Here is a 16671-nt window from a genome sequence, read left to right as displayed (position 1 = left end):
GTTCAAAAGGACCAGAGACTACTCATGTCATTGTTTCTAAAGATTATAGGAATTCCAAGTTTCTGTGAAAAAGAAATATTGATGCTACTATTTTAACTTCTAACTTCATTCATGGGAACTTTTTAGCAGTTATTCTAAATTAAATGCTGGGCTCCAAAATGCAATTAGGTTGTGATTAGAAATTGGTAGTACAGTATAGCTGTTAAATAAAACATCTTGAATAATAATTGAGATATAAATGAAATAATGCCAGGATAATTAAAACAGAAAACCTTAGGCATATGCATTTCAACAGGAGTAACTCTAATTAACTTGATATTGGAATAATTATCATGCCAGACCTCCCATGTACTAAGGGAAAAGTGAGTAGTAAAGGAGTTTTCATTTTATATTGGGTGAAAGTTATATGAATCTTTGATTAATTCAGTGTGGTATATCTATTTCAAAAAAAAAGTATATTTGGAACACAGTATGTTTGCTGGCCTAATATATCTGCTAGCTAAATTAAAACATCCATCAATAATCAATTATCTATTTTGGTCTAGCTGACTATAAGCATCAAGACTTTCAAATGCATTAGCAGGTTGTTGGTGTAGCTTAGAGATATCCTCTACCTTAGTTCAATTATTTGCAGGACCGTCTGCTACCGGGGACGACTTCCCATCGCCCAGTGCGCTCACACAGAGAGGGCCTCCTCAGGGTGCCGTCGGCCAGACAATGTCGGCTGGCGACCCCCAGGGGGAGGGCCTTCTCTGTGGGAGCACCAGCCCTTTGGAACCAACTCCCCCTTGAGCTTCGGATGGCCCCGGACCTCCGGTCCTTCCGCTGCGACCTCAAAACTTTTCTCTTCCATCAGGCTGACCTGGATTGATGATGGGTTTTTAAATATGTTTTAATTTTTAAATTTTTAACTGTGTAGTTAATTTATTTTGGGGCTGTTATTTAATTCTTTTTTTAAAATTTTTGTACTGTTGTTTTTTTATTGTTGTTAGCCGCCCTGAGTCCTTCGGGAGATAGGGCGGCATATAAGTCCCCAAAATAAATAAATAAATAAATAAATTAACTTGCTCTTGAGTAGCCAAAATCAAGCCTTCAGTTTCTTTTTTTAATGTTTTAGTTGTTTGCTATTGCCAGGTGTTATCTCAATTCACTTTCCCCTTAATCTTTTGTATTGACCATGTAATACCTTTCCTTGCCAGCATTCTATTTGTGTTTTTATTATATTATTTTGATATTTGTGTTTTGTTTCCTGCACATTCAATGAGTTCCAATTTTTAACTTGCATCAATGCTCATTCTTGGCTGTTTTTTTTATGTAATTAGTGCATGCTTTTCTTCTTTGGAAGTTTATTTGACTTGAAGTAAACCTTGCCTCCATTTCTGCAGGCAGGTGTAATATGTCGACATCACTATGGGGATTTAATGTATAATGAATTGATATCAGTTTTCTTGTTTTTCAGTCCAAACTGTCTAGTTCAACTTGCATCTAGTTAGTAATTCTAGCAGTGTATTGTATCACAGGTACGGACCAGGTATTGGTTACTGTTTGTCAGTAGCTTGACTTGGTGCCAGATTTTTGTTTTTACTGCTTATAATTTAAATAGTTTCAATATGGTTTTTATGTTATTTTAATTCTTGATTGGGAGCTGCCCAGAGTTTGATATAAAATAGGCAGCTATATAAATGTTTTAAATTAATTAATTAATTAAAAGGTTTGAAGGTGTTTCTACCATTTAATTTTGTCTTTAGCAATGTTCTTACTCTTTGGAGGTATGCTTTACTAATCACATTTTTAACTTGTCCATGCTTGATGTTATCTAAGCGTAAATGGCCTAGATACTTGTAGGCTCCATCCTGATGGCTGATGATGATTTAGCCATTCAGTATTTAAATTCCATTACTATTCATGATTTTACCTCCATTTATTGCTACTGCACATTTTTCTAGGCCAAATACCATTGTGCTAAACATTCTTATAGTGCTTGTTAATAACTGTATTTCATAAAGCTTCAGATCATTTATATAAAGCAAATATGAGATTTTATTAGTTTTTACAATTCGATAACCAAGATTTGTTTTCTTCAAAAATCACTGAAAATAGGACTATAGCAATCATAAATAATAAGGGAGATAATGGGTCACCATGGAAGATGTTTCTCCTAATATTGACAAGCTTGTCTTTTTCACTTCCAACCATCAATTCTGACTTTCATTGTTCCATTTCTTTTTCTATAAACATTCTAATGTTTTTATTGATATTGGTTGTTTCCAAACATATGATGATTCAATAGTATAACAATGAATCAGTGAATCAAATACCTTTTTATAATCAATCCAGACCTTATGTGAATCACTATCTCAGCCCCAGGAATATGAAAAACCAGTTTTGTAAAACCTTGTTAAGAAAACTGCAGGTATTTCTCCAGGCAGTCACGTGGAATCAAAAGTTGGCTTGAAGGCAATACTAATAATATTTAATAAATAAAGGATTATGACAATGGTTTAAAAAGAAATAACCCACTTCTTTGACTATAATATTAAGAGATTATTTATAATGTTACATTTATTTTATAAATGCTTACATGGAAAGAAGCTTCAGTGAATTCAGTGTGACATATGAGCAGTCATCTTTAATAATGTATTATGACTTTTTAAAATCTCAGTGTATAATTGGAACTGCACAGTGTTAATTGTTAGTTAACTACAATTTATATTTACTGTAACTCATTTTAAATAGTTTGTTTCAAGTCATTTTGATATACCAGTTATACAACTGAATACATATATGCATGTAAGCCCTACTGTATTCTATAGGACTTAATCCCAGGAAAAACTTAGAGCATTAGAGTTCAGTACTGTAATTCTATAATAACTTCAGAGTATAAGTCTGAATCTATAAGACTGAATTGAGTCATTTAATTAAATCATTGAATTCAATGAGATTGTCTTCCAAGTAAGCATGAATCAAATTATATGGTAAGACATTACTCAGCAACATGTGACATCAGAAACATAAGCAAATGTCTGGTGATGTTCACAGGAAAATAAAATGACATATGTGGCAAAAGAATTCCTTGCAATTCTGTGGTTGGCTGTCACTGAAACCTTATTGCTGATCTTAAAAGTAAAAGTAAAAGCTTGTTTCAAGGAAAGCATATATTAAATTGATTAAATTCTCCTTCATGAAGTAAGTTAATACCATACATGTTTTTGAAGCTCTGCCACATTGAGATTGGCAGCTACTTATGTCTCTTGGGTAATGTATTTCTAGTAAGCAGGTGTTCAGGGCAGCAGTACAAAAACAAGTTTTTATGCTTGTGTAAACTACCACAGGAGTAATGGCAATCAAATCGAAGACAGAAAAGAGATCTTAGCTCTGGAACATGTCTACTTAGAAGAGTTAACTTGCACAGACTTTGGTTAATTGTCTCAAAAACAAAAATCTGTAGGATTGTCAAAGTGGATTGCCCAAGAAATCCATTAGCACTAATACGTTGGATGATAAAAGAGCCTGGTGTATCTGAAATGATTAATATTAAAACAGTCATCTTGTCAATTAGACAAGGAATTTGAAGATGTTAATTAATTTGAGCATAAAGTGAAATTTTAATTACAGTGAGTGGAACCCCTGAAAAGGGTAAACAAGTAATAAATTGTAGCCAAATGTTTCTGGTGAATTGTCATATTGCAATGTTCAACTGATAGATTTAGGTTAGTAACTTTTTATAGTAGCAATATTTCATTTGAAAAGAGTACCATTTAATGTTAGTGTTGATTTCGAGAGCTTTATTTAAGACATATTATTTAGACTGGGTTTTGCTTATTTCTGCCAAAATGCGTTACCTGGTCCATATATCTACCATCAGTCTTCCTTTATTTGCCCCATAATCATTATTTTCTCCTTTTAAAGGAAAAAAAACATGCAGCACAATATAAATGAAATTGAACAAATGGTGCTTTTATGTTTATTTGGTTTAAAGGTTTATTTTTTCTGTCTGTTTTTTTAAAGACAAAAATACATGGTCTTGGATTTATAAAAATTCATGCTCCTTGGAATGTTTTGTGCCGTGAAGCAGAGTTTATGAAACTGAAGATGCCCACAAAAAAGGTTAGTTTTAGTATTCTTTAACATCAGGAGGTCTAAACATTTAAATGACATGACATTAACTTCTTTTCATAGTCTCCTCATAAATTAAAATTGTCTGCCTGTAAGAGAACCAGGTTATTTAACTAAACCTCTTGGTACAGTTTGTGACACAATTTATAGAGCAATGTATGAATTGTAATGCTGCAAGATATAAATGTTTATGCATGTTCATTGCACTGCATTGCAGAAATTTGTTCCTTAAAAGATATGTAGACATAGTTGGTGCCATTTTGTAGTTAATCTTATAAATATTTATCACATGCCTTTCCAAAAATCATGCATAAGACAGGCTGCCTGTGTTGCTTTTGATTCAGCTGCAGGGTTTTTTTCTGTTGCCATCAGCCATCCCACTCAGCCCATCCAAGAGTGCTAATTTCACTGATATTAACAATATGCAAGCTGATGCTCTTCAGTCAGAACTGGAATTCTCTCTGACTATTTACCATATTGGATATGATATATAGAATAATAGTCCAGAATATTTGGGAAGTACAAGGTAGCCAGGGGGGTCTTCTGCAATCAAGTGTTTGTTATCTTTTTCTGATCTCACACCACAAATAAAACCACTGTTGTCTTCAATGTGGATGCAAGTTGAGATCTAAAATGTTAGATTTTATGTCGGACCCTCAGCATTCAAGACAGGCTTTAGAATGGCAATTCGACATATGGTACATAAAGAAACAGCACTTGCTTGAGAAAAATTTCAACATGATAAATAAAGCAGATTTAAAAAATATGACTACACTAAAGCAAACAAGGCCATTAGTTATTCTACAGACATAAATCTGTGTAGCTGGCATGCCTTAACTTTGCTAAATTTCTTCTTTCCTAGACATAGTTTATGAAACTACAAGTCTAGAGGATCCTGTGAGAGGATGGGATGGATCATCATAGTAAGAATAAATTTACTGAAATCATGACTAACATATCATCACTTAAGTCCCATTGATTTCAGTGAGTTTACTTAATGCCCTAGTTCAGACATGTCAAACTTGCGACGTCACATAACGCCGCGCGATGTATCAGAACTTTTTCCCCATTGCCGGCAATGGAGTGGGCATGGTTTCCTTGTGACATGTCTGGCCCATTGGCCAGCAGTTTGACACCCCTGCCCTAGTTCAAACATAATAGGTTTGGGGCTTTGTGTAATGAATGAACCTATTTATTATAGCTTTGTGTTACAACTATGACCACTAGGTGCAACAAACTGTTGTTTAAAACATTCTATTCTATGTCTCTACTATGGAAATTTTAATGTATATCTATATCAGGGGTGTCAAACTGCCGGCCCACGGGCCTGATGAGTCATAGCGAAACCACGCCCACCTCATTGCCGGCAATGGAAAAAAAGTCGTGATACATCGTGACACGTCGTGTGATGTTGCGTGTTTGACACCACTGGTCTATATAAATAAGATTATTTCTGTATTTTCAGTCAAATATTTCTTTCATTACAGAAAGTTTGCAAAGTGAATTATTTTAATGGCTATATTATGGTGAAATTATGATTCTATATATAGACATGGATATGTGAATTACAAGAATAAAAGAATGGTAGAATCTAGCTTTAATTTCTAATGAATATTTGAAGTACAATTCTAAAAGCCCATTGTCACCATGGAATATTATATGATTGAATATTAGGCTTTTGAAAGATGTGTCTGTACCTGTTCAGGGTGCAAAATTGAAAAATGGATCAATATTTAATAACATACTAAGTGCAGAACCCAGACACTGGAGGGAAATGTCTCTAATGGAAGAAGAGACAGCCTTACAGTACAAAGTAATTTATTTTAAGTAAAACTAAAATTAAACATTAGGCTTGAATTTTGTAACAGTTTCTGATCAAGTTCTATTTATCATATTATTTATTTTAATTATATTTCCAAATTTAAAGTAACCCATCCATCATTTTTAGAAAATCTGAATTAAACAGATCAGAAGGAATTCTTGGCTAGAAAAATGAAAGTAATATGATCCATACCAGCAAGGACAAGGTGCTGGAAGCAGAACTTTGTATAATGTAATGGGGGCTACATTATAAACAAAAAGATGCTTTGTTTTTGCTCACAGAAAGTTTATATAATATGGAAATTATCCTCCAATTTCTGTTGTTGGAAGCCACTCTGTCGTGATTAGAACTGTAATTGCATAAAATTCGTGTACCTATGATTCCACCTTTATATGACTCTTCATTTCAACATTTGGACACCACTACCCATAATAATTTTTTAATTTTAATTATCCTGTTTAAAGGTTTTACTTCTTTTAAGACTTGGTATGATCTACAAATGATTTAAATGAAGTATGATTTCTTTTTTAAAAAAAACTTCTTTTCAATCCTTAGGTGTATCAAATTCATCAATCTCATGGCCTTTTGAAAAAGATCAATTCTGTAATCCAAAAAATAACAGAACCCATTCAACCTAAAGTAGCAGAACATAAGCATCAGACAGTGAAACGACTTTCCTATCCTTTCTCAAGGGAGAAGCAACACTTGTAAGTCAAAGTTCATTGGTTTTAATTAATGTCATTTACAACAGAATTGGCCCCTGGGAATAGCATTAGGCTCAAATATGTGAATATTAATAGAAATGTGTAGGGTTGTGTTTGAATACAATTTGCAGTAAATTTATCATTTTTCCAAATAAACAGGATCTTGTCTAGGTCATGGAAGATTTTTGTCATGATGAATTTCCTTAAGGACTTATGGAATAATCCTATACTCATGTGCAAGTTAAATCCCACTGAGTTCAAGAAACACCCCAAGTAAACAGATACAGGATTCCAATTCCAGGCTGTAGTTCTGTCTAGACTGATTGGGAAATAAGCCAACTGAATCCAATCAGGCTTACTTCTAAAGACATACAAGTAGCTGGATCCAAATAGTTGAACTCCCAAAGCTAAGACTAATAAAAGAATGATAGATAGCTTATGTGGCTGCTTTTTCTTTTTTCTTTATTAAAAACTCATTAGTGTGTATGCCACACTTTCCCAAAAGTGGTTCAAGAAAGAAAACATCCAAGCGGCATCCCATTCTATGGCCAAGTTGTCTTGTAATAATCTTTACCACAAGCAGAATACAATCCAAATCATGAGAAAATCAACCATAAGTTCAGAAAAGTTGTATTACAAGGAAAAACAGCATGCAGTCAATTAAAGGGTATGAACTTCTACTGAGAAACTAGTGGGCTTCTTTGTGCAGATGTCCAGATAGACTACTGGACTAGATGGGCCAAGGATCTGATCATGCAGGATATTTCTTATGTTCTAATTTGGCCTCCATGTAACAGTATTCAGTTTAGCAATCATTACAGGATATTTCTCATAAAGTCATAAAGAGTGTGACTTTTAGTTTATAGAAATATAGCTATATGTAAAAGGTAAAGGTAAAGGTTCCCCCGCACATGCGTGCTAGTCGTTTCTAACTCTAGGGGCCAGTGCTCATCTCCATTTCAAAGCCGAAGAGCCAGCGCTTGTCCGAGGACGTCTCCGTGGTCATGTGGCCGGCATGACCAGACGCCAAAGGCGCATGGAATGCTGTTACCTTCCCACCATAGTGGTCCCTATTTTTCTACTTGCACTTTTATGTGGTTTTGAACTGCTAGGTTGGCAGAAGCTGGGACGAGTAACAGGCGCTCACTCACCAAAAACTGCCGACCTTCTGATCGACAAGCTCAGTGTCCTAACCCACTGAGCCACCGCATCCCTTATAGCTATATGTACCCCCTTATGATTCTACTGTGCATTTTTTCTTGCGAAGCAATGTTTTGATATCATCCGAATTGTAGGCTCAAGCAACATATCTATACATTATCTAGAAAGCAGCAAGAATAGTTGAGATTAAACATAATATCCTACATGCAATGGGTTGGGCATACATTAATAGCTGAAAGCTTTTGAACTCTGAGGCTTCAAAAGAAGAGTAGCAACTTTCTGAAGACTTTGTTGAAATAAAGTTTTGACCAATCAATATGTTCCTGTTGTATATTGCTTTACATTTATTCATTTTTTTCATTTTTTTCATTTTTTCTTTTCCTTCTCTAATATTTTCATAGGTTTGACCTCTCTGATAAAGACTTCTTTTTTGATAGCAAAACTAGGAGTACCATAGTAAGTATGTATTTCTAAAATATTAGAGTAATACAATGTTCCTCTTTAGCTGTTTTCATGATTTCTATATAATTCTCTATATGAAAAATCTATATCAGAAGTAAATCTGACTCATGCATCTCTCCATCGTATCTTAATTTTTAATCTGATAGAAGAGGAAACTCATTAAACGTGAGTATAGAGTAGAATACTGTTCAGTGTTAATTAAATGTAAATGAAATAAAATAAAATTGAGTTCTTGTCCCAGCCCACTATTCTTTTTGAATTATGACTCTCAATTCAGAAAAAGTTCTCCATATCTACTAGTCAATCTAAAATATACATTTTATATTTTTAATCTTAAAAAAAGAAAAAAAGAAAATAATCAATTGCAAACATAAATAATAATACAAAAAAATAAAACAAACCAAAAATAACTAGAGGAACAAAAATCCAAACCAAACATAGTGTGTTAGTTAATGGCATTATATCGTGGCTGAAGACACACTGACAGCTCTAACTGTGGTTTGTTCCTAGCTCGCCTCTTAACTTTCTACAAGCAGAGTCAAAGGTGAAGCTGCTAGGAAAGGTTAGAAATCATTCCTGCCACTTTTTCTCCCAAGGAGTCCCATACAGAGTACAAGATTCTAGGGATCTTGTAATCTGCAGACATTTGTGTGGCACTGCAGCAACCCTTCTCCAGCCCAAATACACTTGCGGGAGCCTCCTTTGCCTCAGTCTAGTAATCGCCCACCCTCCACCTGCTTGCAAGCTGCCCAGAATTTGCAACTTCCAGCCAGCTTCTTCATTTTATTTTATTGATTTTGTGGGAAGTCAACAAGAAGTAGCAAGTTGAAGTCACACAAGGTTCACACTTAATAAGCCATGATTTTTAGTTAATGATGGCAATGATGACTGCCAGGATTGCCAATGCTGAGCAATGCAAGCGTGTGAAGTCGGCTTTACAACTGTATTGCTTAGCGATGGAATTGTTAAGTCCCAATTACCATTTTGTTAAGTAACCCGTAGTTTATACCAAGTAGAAATACACAGAAAGGCTCAAGAGTGAGATTTTAATATCTACTATCAATATCAAATTGAACTGCAAACAATTGCTGATCATGTGAGTCCAGTGCAAGAGATAGAGTCTAAAGCCTCTATCTTGGGTCACAGAATGGCATTGGAGATACTGTTTGGGATTTGAAAGGCTGCTCTTAAAATTTTTGATTAAGGTTCAGTGGGGCAAATTAGAAAATGAATCCAGTTGTAAAGAAACTGTAATTGACTCTACAGACAATTTAGGAGCTATGGATATGTATTACTACCTCTTGTCCTAAGTTATTTAAGAATGGCAGATGAGCTCCTCTGTGCACTGTAAGCAATATAATCTCCATGAGTTTCCTATTACTGGTAAAGTGAAAAACTATCTCAAAATAGTTGAAGTATGACACTGCCTTAGGCTTGTGACCATCTGCCTTCTATTAATGGGTCTTGGGGCGCAACAAAAAGGCCATGATTTTGGTTTTCTGATACTTAAGTTTGAGCAAGTCTTCCTTACAGTCCTGAGTTAGGGCCCTCAGCACTCTTTGAAAGCCAGTAGGAATCCTTGAGGAGTATCGCTGTATCATCTGCATATAACAGGGCAGAAAATTATCCCCCAAAAAGTTTTAGGAATTGAAAAACTGTGTGGTTGAGCTGGCCTACCTTAAAATTAAAATGAACTTTGATTAAGAATGGGTTTAGTATGGAGTCTTGCTTGATCCTCTTCTATGGTCACTAGTGTTAGTGATAGCCCTGAAAATTAAGCCTTACCTTAAAGGGCATGACTTGAAGGGATCAGAACAGGCAAGATGATGAAAGTGGCACTCTAATCCAATACATGAAGAAGGGATGGTGCTTGGATGCCTTACCTTGCCTGATTTAATTCCCTCTCTCCTCAGGGTTTTTCAGAGTCATGTTGCCACCATCTTTAACAAAGATGTAACCCTTAAGAACTGTAATATAGAGGCTGTACTATTGGAAAGTCTTGCATTCTTAAATTCTGTAAATGCTTCTGAAGTGCCAGCTGTATGATATAGCAGCAACTGCTCTCAGTAAATAAGTAAAAATCTTGCAGAAAGACTAATTTTTTCCTTTATTATCTTTTTAAAACACATTTTGGAAGTTGTGTGTTATGGGTGTTATGTTTACCTTATATACAGCTCTATCATTCATCTCTATTGTATTTTTTCCTGTGTTACTCCACATGAAACATTGTGGAAATTTGATAATGTGCAATGATACTAATAATTCCAGTATTAGTTGTTTACAGAGGGGAACATAGGAAGGGTCCTCAATCTATGGTTGTGCAAATTATTTTAGCCCCTTCCCCTCTTGTTACAAATGTCTCTGCTTTACATCATCACGGTGACTCCCTGAAAACATTGCGATATCATGGCATACCAGTTCAACTGTAAAATGTTTGCCCAGAATTCCTCTTAATAACTCCTGTCTGAACTACTGCTTAACATTAACATTCCTTAGGGCATTCCTGTGCATGCTTCACAAGGAATAAGCTTAGGTGTATTTCATGAATCTTCTGTAGTAAGTGATTTAGGGATGCAACTAAAGGCTTTTTATTTCTCAGATCCTCACCTGAAAATTAAGTGTACTTTTATATGTTTTATATCCCCTCTCTCTCCCTCTCTCTCTCTCTCTCTCTCTCTCTCCTGCGCTGTCTCATATATATGAGCTCACAATTCTGAATATATATAATTGCTACAGTTTCATTAGAAATCACTGCAAACATTTGACAGTTCCTGCCCTGACATAGGCCAACACCAACTTTTAAATGCCTTGGAGAACAGCTCTGAAAGGATGCCAGATTTTGTAGCAGTCTGACTCTTTCTCGGCATTTTGGGTATCTCGCTTTAAAGGGGTAGAGTTTATATTTAACTGGAGTTTATATTTAACATATATTTGCATTATGAAGACGTTCCAATACCCAGAGCTAACTACAAGTTGCTGTGGATTAGTATTCAGCTTGTACTAGATTCCTTTTGTCAGTTTTATAGCACCGAGTCTGTATAAATTGCATAAGGAATGTTATTGCCTTTGTGTACTTCCTCCATCTTCCTCCATATTCTAATCTGTCACCAGTAATCCTATACCAAATACCATAATAAATTCTGCTTCCAACTCGCACTTTTCTTATCTGAAGAACATATAAGGCCCCAAGACTATTTCATTATTCTGTTGCTGGTTTGTTTTGTCCCCTGTTTTCCTCCCATTTATTTTGACAAAAATAGGCCAGCTAATATTATCAACACATGTATTTTATTAAAACCTATGGTTAAAAAGTTTTTTTAGTTTAGCTATGAAGAGTTTAAATGGTTAATGAATGGCAGTTGCTACCATATAGAATTTATGAGAATTGATTTTTCCATAAATCCCTCCACGTTAGGGAAAACACAATTATTTCTTCATAGATTTTATTTCATTTAACTCAGAAAACCCCCTTAGATATATCAAGGAATAGCATATAAATTTCAGGAAGGGAAGGAAAAGGAAGAAAATGTAAATATGTTATTTTAATTTTTTAAGAAAATAGAAAGTGGAGGATGGACAAAGTGTTGCTACTCAGATATTTTGAATTACAATCACAGGTTGTACAGGAGTACAGTCAATCTACAATTGATAATGACACTCCCAGCCCAGCAGGATATAAGATATCTATCAAAAAAAATCTATAGACATCAGGTTTCTTCTGCTTCTTTTGTAAAGCAGGTAGATAGATAGATAGATAGATAGATAGATAGATAGATAGATAGATAGATAGATAGATAGATAGATAGATAGATAGATAGATGATAGATAGATGATAGACAGACAGACAGACAGACACGTATGTATAAAGGCATCTATATACACATATACATACATAGCTATGACCCAATAAGAATAAACTTTTGTCACTGTCTAATGCGACATGTTAACATGTTCATAGTTATACAATTTCATATAATTTTTTACAATTCTGCATTCCAAAAAACCTCTGGGGAATGCAACGCTATCCATTGTTAACTGGGAATTGTTAAAGATACATTAATTGGGTTATGCTATCAATATTGTTTTTGTCCAGAATGCTTTCTCCCCACCCTCCGCAAAATAAAAAGGTAAGGAAAGGTGGTAAGTCTTTTTAATTGGTTTCCATGACTTGGGAACACAGCTGTGTAAGAGCTAATTACTAGGTATGGCTACTATTGTCTTATTCACCACCATCCATAAGACCTAATTAAGCAAAACAAAATAGGAAAAAGATATGATTGTTTCTACAGGCGTGCCTAGCCCTGGAGATTGTATACGCCACTTTGGTGACTCATTAGACTGGAAAGGTCTTGAAGTTTTATAATAATTTTAACATTTATTTCAGAAAGGTTGCAATCATAAATATATGAATGAATTACACATGCCATACGGGGCTTGTACCAACTGTATCTTATTAGTCAATACTTTCATTTATATTGAAAGCAGTTATTACAGGCAGTTGTCCAATGTATACTTGATTCAATTTGCTGTGCCTGGCGAACATGACATTTCCTGGTTACATTATGTTTATACTGAACAAAAGGTATCAGATATTTCCCATATTAGAATTTTAAAAAATGTCCCCCTTTTAAAGTCATTTTTTAAATCCCACTATTATTCTTGAATGTTTGTTTGGAGATATATGCGTTTATATAAGTTGATTCCTTGATGACTGATTTCCATGTTAAGACCAATGATGTATTTTTCAAAATCTTTACTTGATCTTTATTTGATCTTTACTTGTTGAAGGCATACGTTTACTTACCTAAACTCAAAGGGATTTGCTTTGTTGTAATCATGTATTACAAAGATACTAATAAATGTGGCAGACTTTCTGCAGGACAGAATTCACTGCTGATACAAAAGCGCACCACTTGGATTGTCTTGGAAATCAACTAACTTCCCCCAAAATAATATGACTTATTTCTGAAATTATTTCAATTTTTCTTGGAAATAAATTTTTACTGTCCCATCTATTGAACTAGCAATGACTGCAAAGAATGGGGGGAGGGGCAAGATGTAGTTGTAGCAATGCAGCCAAGGCCCTATGTGTGCAAAACATGCACAAGAACCTATTTCAATCACATTCCTGCAAACACCACAGGTAGTCCTTGACTTATGACCAGAATTGGGACTGGAATTTTGGTTGCTAAGCAATGTGGTCATTAAGTAAATCATCATATGACGGGAGACAATTTTATGACCAATTATAACATGGTCATTAAGTGAATTACCACAGGCATTAGGTGAATCCAGCTTCCTTTATTGATTTTGGTTTTTGGAAACTGGTTGGAAAGGCCTCAGATTGTGAGCAAGTGACACAAAAAGCTTGAAACGTTGTAAGTTTTGTAAGCTGATTGCCAAGTGCCCAAACTTGTGGTAACATGGTGTGTGTGTGTGTGTGTGTGTGTGTGTGTGTGTATGTGTTGTGTAACAATCACAGTTTCAAGGACAGGCTGTAAAGTCACTTTTTCTGAAACCATGATAACTTTGAACCATCATTAAACGAACAGTTTAGTTGAGGACTGACCTGTATCTTGCCTTTTTTATTATCCACATACACCCCCAGATGCTCCTGCATCAAAGCTTCAAAGTTAGTCAACTAAGTCTCTCATGTACATATTGCTTCAATCCCTCTTCCTTGATGAAGGTGAGATGATCTCAGAAACTGTGTCAAAAGGAGTAACAGCCCATGCAATGAAGGAAAGACTTCTAAAACTGAGACAGGATAAAAACTAAGTAAACTAGATGATAGATTAGGAGAGGTTTCTAAATGTAGGGCTATCAGATTTGGACTGCAAAAATCTGAATTACCATATTTAGAGTTTTCTAAATCTCTTTGATTCATTTGAATTTTTGTAGTCCAAAGGAACGGATACAAATGAATGAAGGAAACATATTTCTCCACCCAATACTAGCATCTAATCTAATTGATAAATGGGTGATGTTTGCTTTATGTGTTGAGACGAGCACTATCAGCCTCTGAAACCTATAGTCAGAGATAAAAGTCACAACGATGCATAAACTTGTTTTGAATAAGGTTGATAGGATGCTTCCACAATATGAACAAGTAATCAAAGGGATTGGTTTAATAATAAATAATAGCCCATTTAATTACTCACTGATACTGTGGAAACATCCTATTTTCTAACCTTGGGGAAAAGGAGTACCTGATAGTAATGGTATTTCTCGATGTTGTGCAAAATAATTGTTTTTCATAGTAGGACTTTCACATTTTTAATATTTTGCATTGCAGTTGTTAGTCTTTGAAGCGGTATACAAAGAAAATACTATTTCCCATTTCTCAAGGAGCTACTTGTTCTCTGATGTTTATGTAACATTTTTCCTATAGGTTTATGAAATACTGAAAAGAACTACATGCACCAAAGCCAAGTATAGCATGGGTAAGAAAATGTATTTACATTTCAAATTAGTCTATACCCTAGCTTTCAGAATGTTTTTAGTTTATACTTCAAGAGATTGTAAGTTTTTGCACCTTTCCATAAGATGCTGAATGCAATATATAGTAGATGATGACCTGCTTCAAGACGTTTTGTGCAATGATTTTTAGCTCACAATATATGTGCAAGATTTTGATAAATAAAAGAATTTCTTATAGATATAATCATTGTTTGCATGTGTATGTTAATGTAAATTTTATTTATAAGAACCATTGCCCAAGACTGTTGGATTTGGTCCTGTTGTACAAATACATGTGTTGCATTCCTTTCCATGTTTACTTAGAAACAAATGTCATTTGTTTTCACTAAACCTAGAAAGTATGGGAAAAGCTTCTAGATCTAACCTGTAAAATTTACCTGATGGAAGCAAAGATTCATTTATTCTAATACAGTGGCTCTTTGGATTTTTGCAACCCAGATTTTGTGACTGTAATTTAGCTCCCGTATGTGACTTTTCTTTTTAAATTTCAGTATTACATTATTTTAATTTGCACTATGTAAAAGAGCTCTTTATGAGTAGATAATTAAATGAAAACAAGGGAAACTGAATTAATGTGATTTGTATATGAAGGCATGTATAGGCAGAAAAACAGGGATCCACTGTTTGTTTGTTTTTTGAAAACGAAAGGCAACTCAAGTTGATTGTATTAATTCTGGTGTAAAGTATATCATGTCGTCAATCTATATCACTACTGCTTGTATATTTGGATATATATGGACTGATCCTTAAAAGATATTTTGGAACAGTTTATTGTTTAACGTAAAAAGAAGAAATATAATAAAAAATCTTTTAAACTAAGAGCATAATGAATTAACAAAGAAAAAACTTAAATCTGATCTCACACATGCTGAATTTTAATCATATATTTACATCTCATCCAAGAACATTGTGTCAGCTCTATTCCTTGCATTATGAAGAGTTTATTAATTATGTGGCCCCATTAAACAATGTTTTTAATTCAATATATTGTTGTGAGAATGAAGACCATGCAACACTTCAGACTCAGAGCAAAAGGCATTTAAGAACTTGTGGAACCTGTCTGTAGCTCCTTAAAGCAGATGCAACTTTTCCAAGGGCTGCGTGACTGCCCTCTTCAGCTTTAGTATGATCCCAGTAGAAGTCATTTCTGCTTTAAACAGAACATTTAAATATTTCCTGACTGGCTTTCATAATTTCAAGGCATTGTGTTCTGATTTTCTGTATGTACACCAGCTTTTCTTCCATATTAAGTTGCTGTGAACACTTTGCAGGAGATACCTAGAGACATGTCTCTGCATAAATTCATCTGGTATTAGATATGTTATTAAGGGAAGCTGTAGAATTGAATTTTTATTTTATTTATTTATTTGTATCCCTCCTTTATTATTTTGACAAATAACTCAAGGCGGCAGACATATCCAGCACAGCTTTCTCTTCCTCTTTTCCCCACAACAATAATCTTGTGAGGTGGGTTGAACTGAGAGAGAATGACTAGCCCAAAGTCACCTAACTGGTTTTCATGGCTAAGGTGGGACTTGAACTCACAATCTCCTCCTTTTTATCCTGGTGCCTTAACACTAGATCAACTTGGCTTTCCATTGTTGTGTTGATCTATTGCAGTAAAAGCTATAAAGATTTTAATGAGTTGAAGGCAAGTGCTGTGCAGCAATTTAGATTCAAAGGACCAAATGTGTGTATTTGTTGAGAGCACTTTAAGCCAAACACAGTTTTTCTACCATGTAATTAAAGAAAAGGAGATTGTTCCTCTTTTCCTGACAGGTCCTATGTGTGTCCACATATGCTCCAAATTACATTTTATACGTATCACATCGGATTGCTACAGGCATGTGTTGAAGTAGTTTGGTTCATCTAGGTCAGGGGTAGGCAACTTTGGCTCTTTTGTGACTCGTGGACTTCAACTCCCAG

General features: G+C 34.7%; 1 protein-coding gene across 5 annotated transcripts in view; it reads left to right on the top strand.

Moving 5' to 3' along the window:
• The window catches only part of ANO1 (anoctamin 1), a 173859-nt gene that overhangs the window by 96366 nt on the left and 60822 nt on the right, over positions 1 to 16671 (top strand). For all 5 annotated transcript variants that reach the window (XM_081312900.1, XM_081312898.1, XM_081312901.1 and 2 more), the window contains exons 4-7: positions 4009 to 4107; positions 6494 to 6645; positions 8205 to 8259; positions 14657 to 14708. In XM_081312900.1, coding sequence (XP_081169026.1) covers positions 4009 to 4107; positions 6494 to 6645; positions 8205 to 8259; positions 14657 to 14708 — 358 coding nt within the window. The remainder of the gene's footprint in view (positions 1 to 4008; positions 4108 to 6493; positions 6646 to 8204; positions 8260 to 14656; positions 14709 to 16671) is intronic.

Source organism: Vipera berus (assembly GCF_964194415.1).
Source record: "Vipera berus genome assembly, chromosome: 1".
Lineage (NCBI taxonomy): Eukaryota > Metazoa > Chordata > Lepidosauria > Squamata > Viperidae > Vipera > Vipera berus.
Note: the sequence above shows the minus strand (reverse complement) of the source record. Positions and strands in the feature narration are given on the sequence as shown.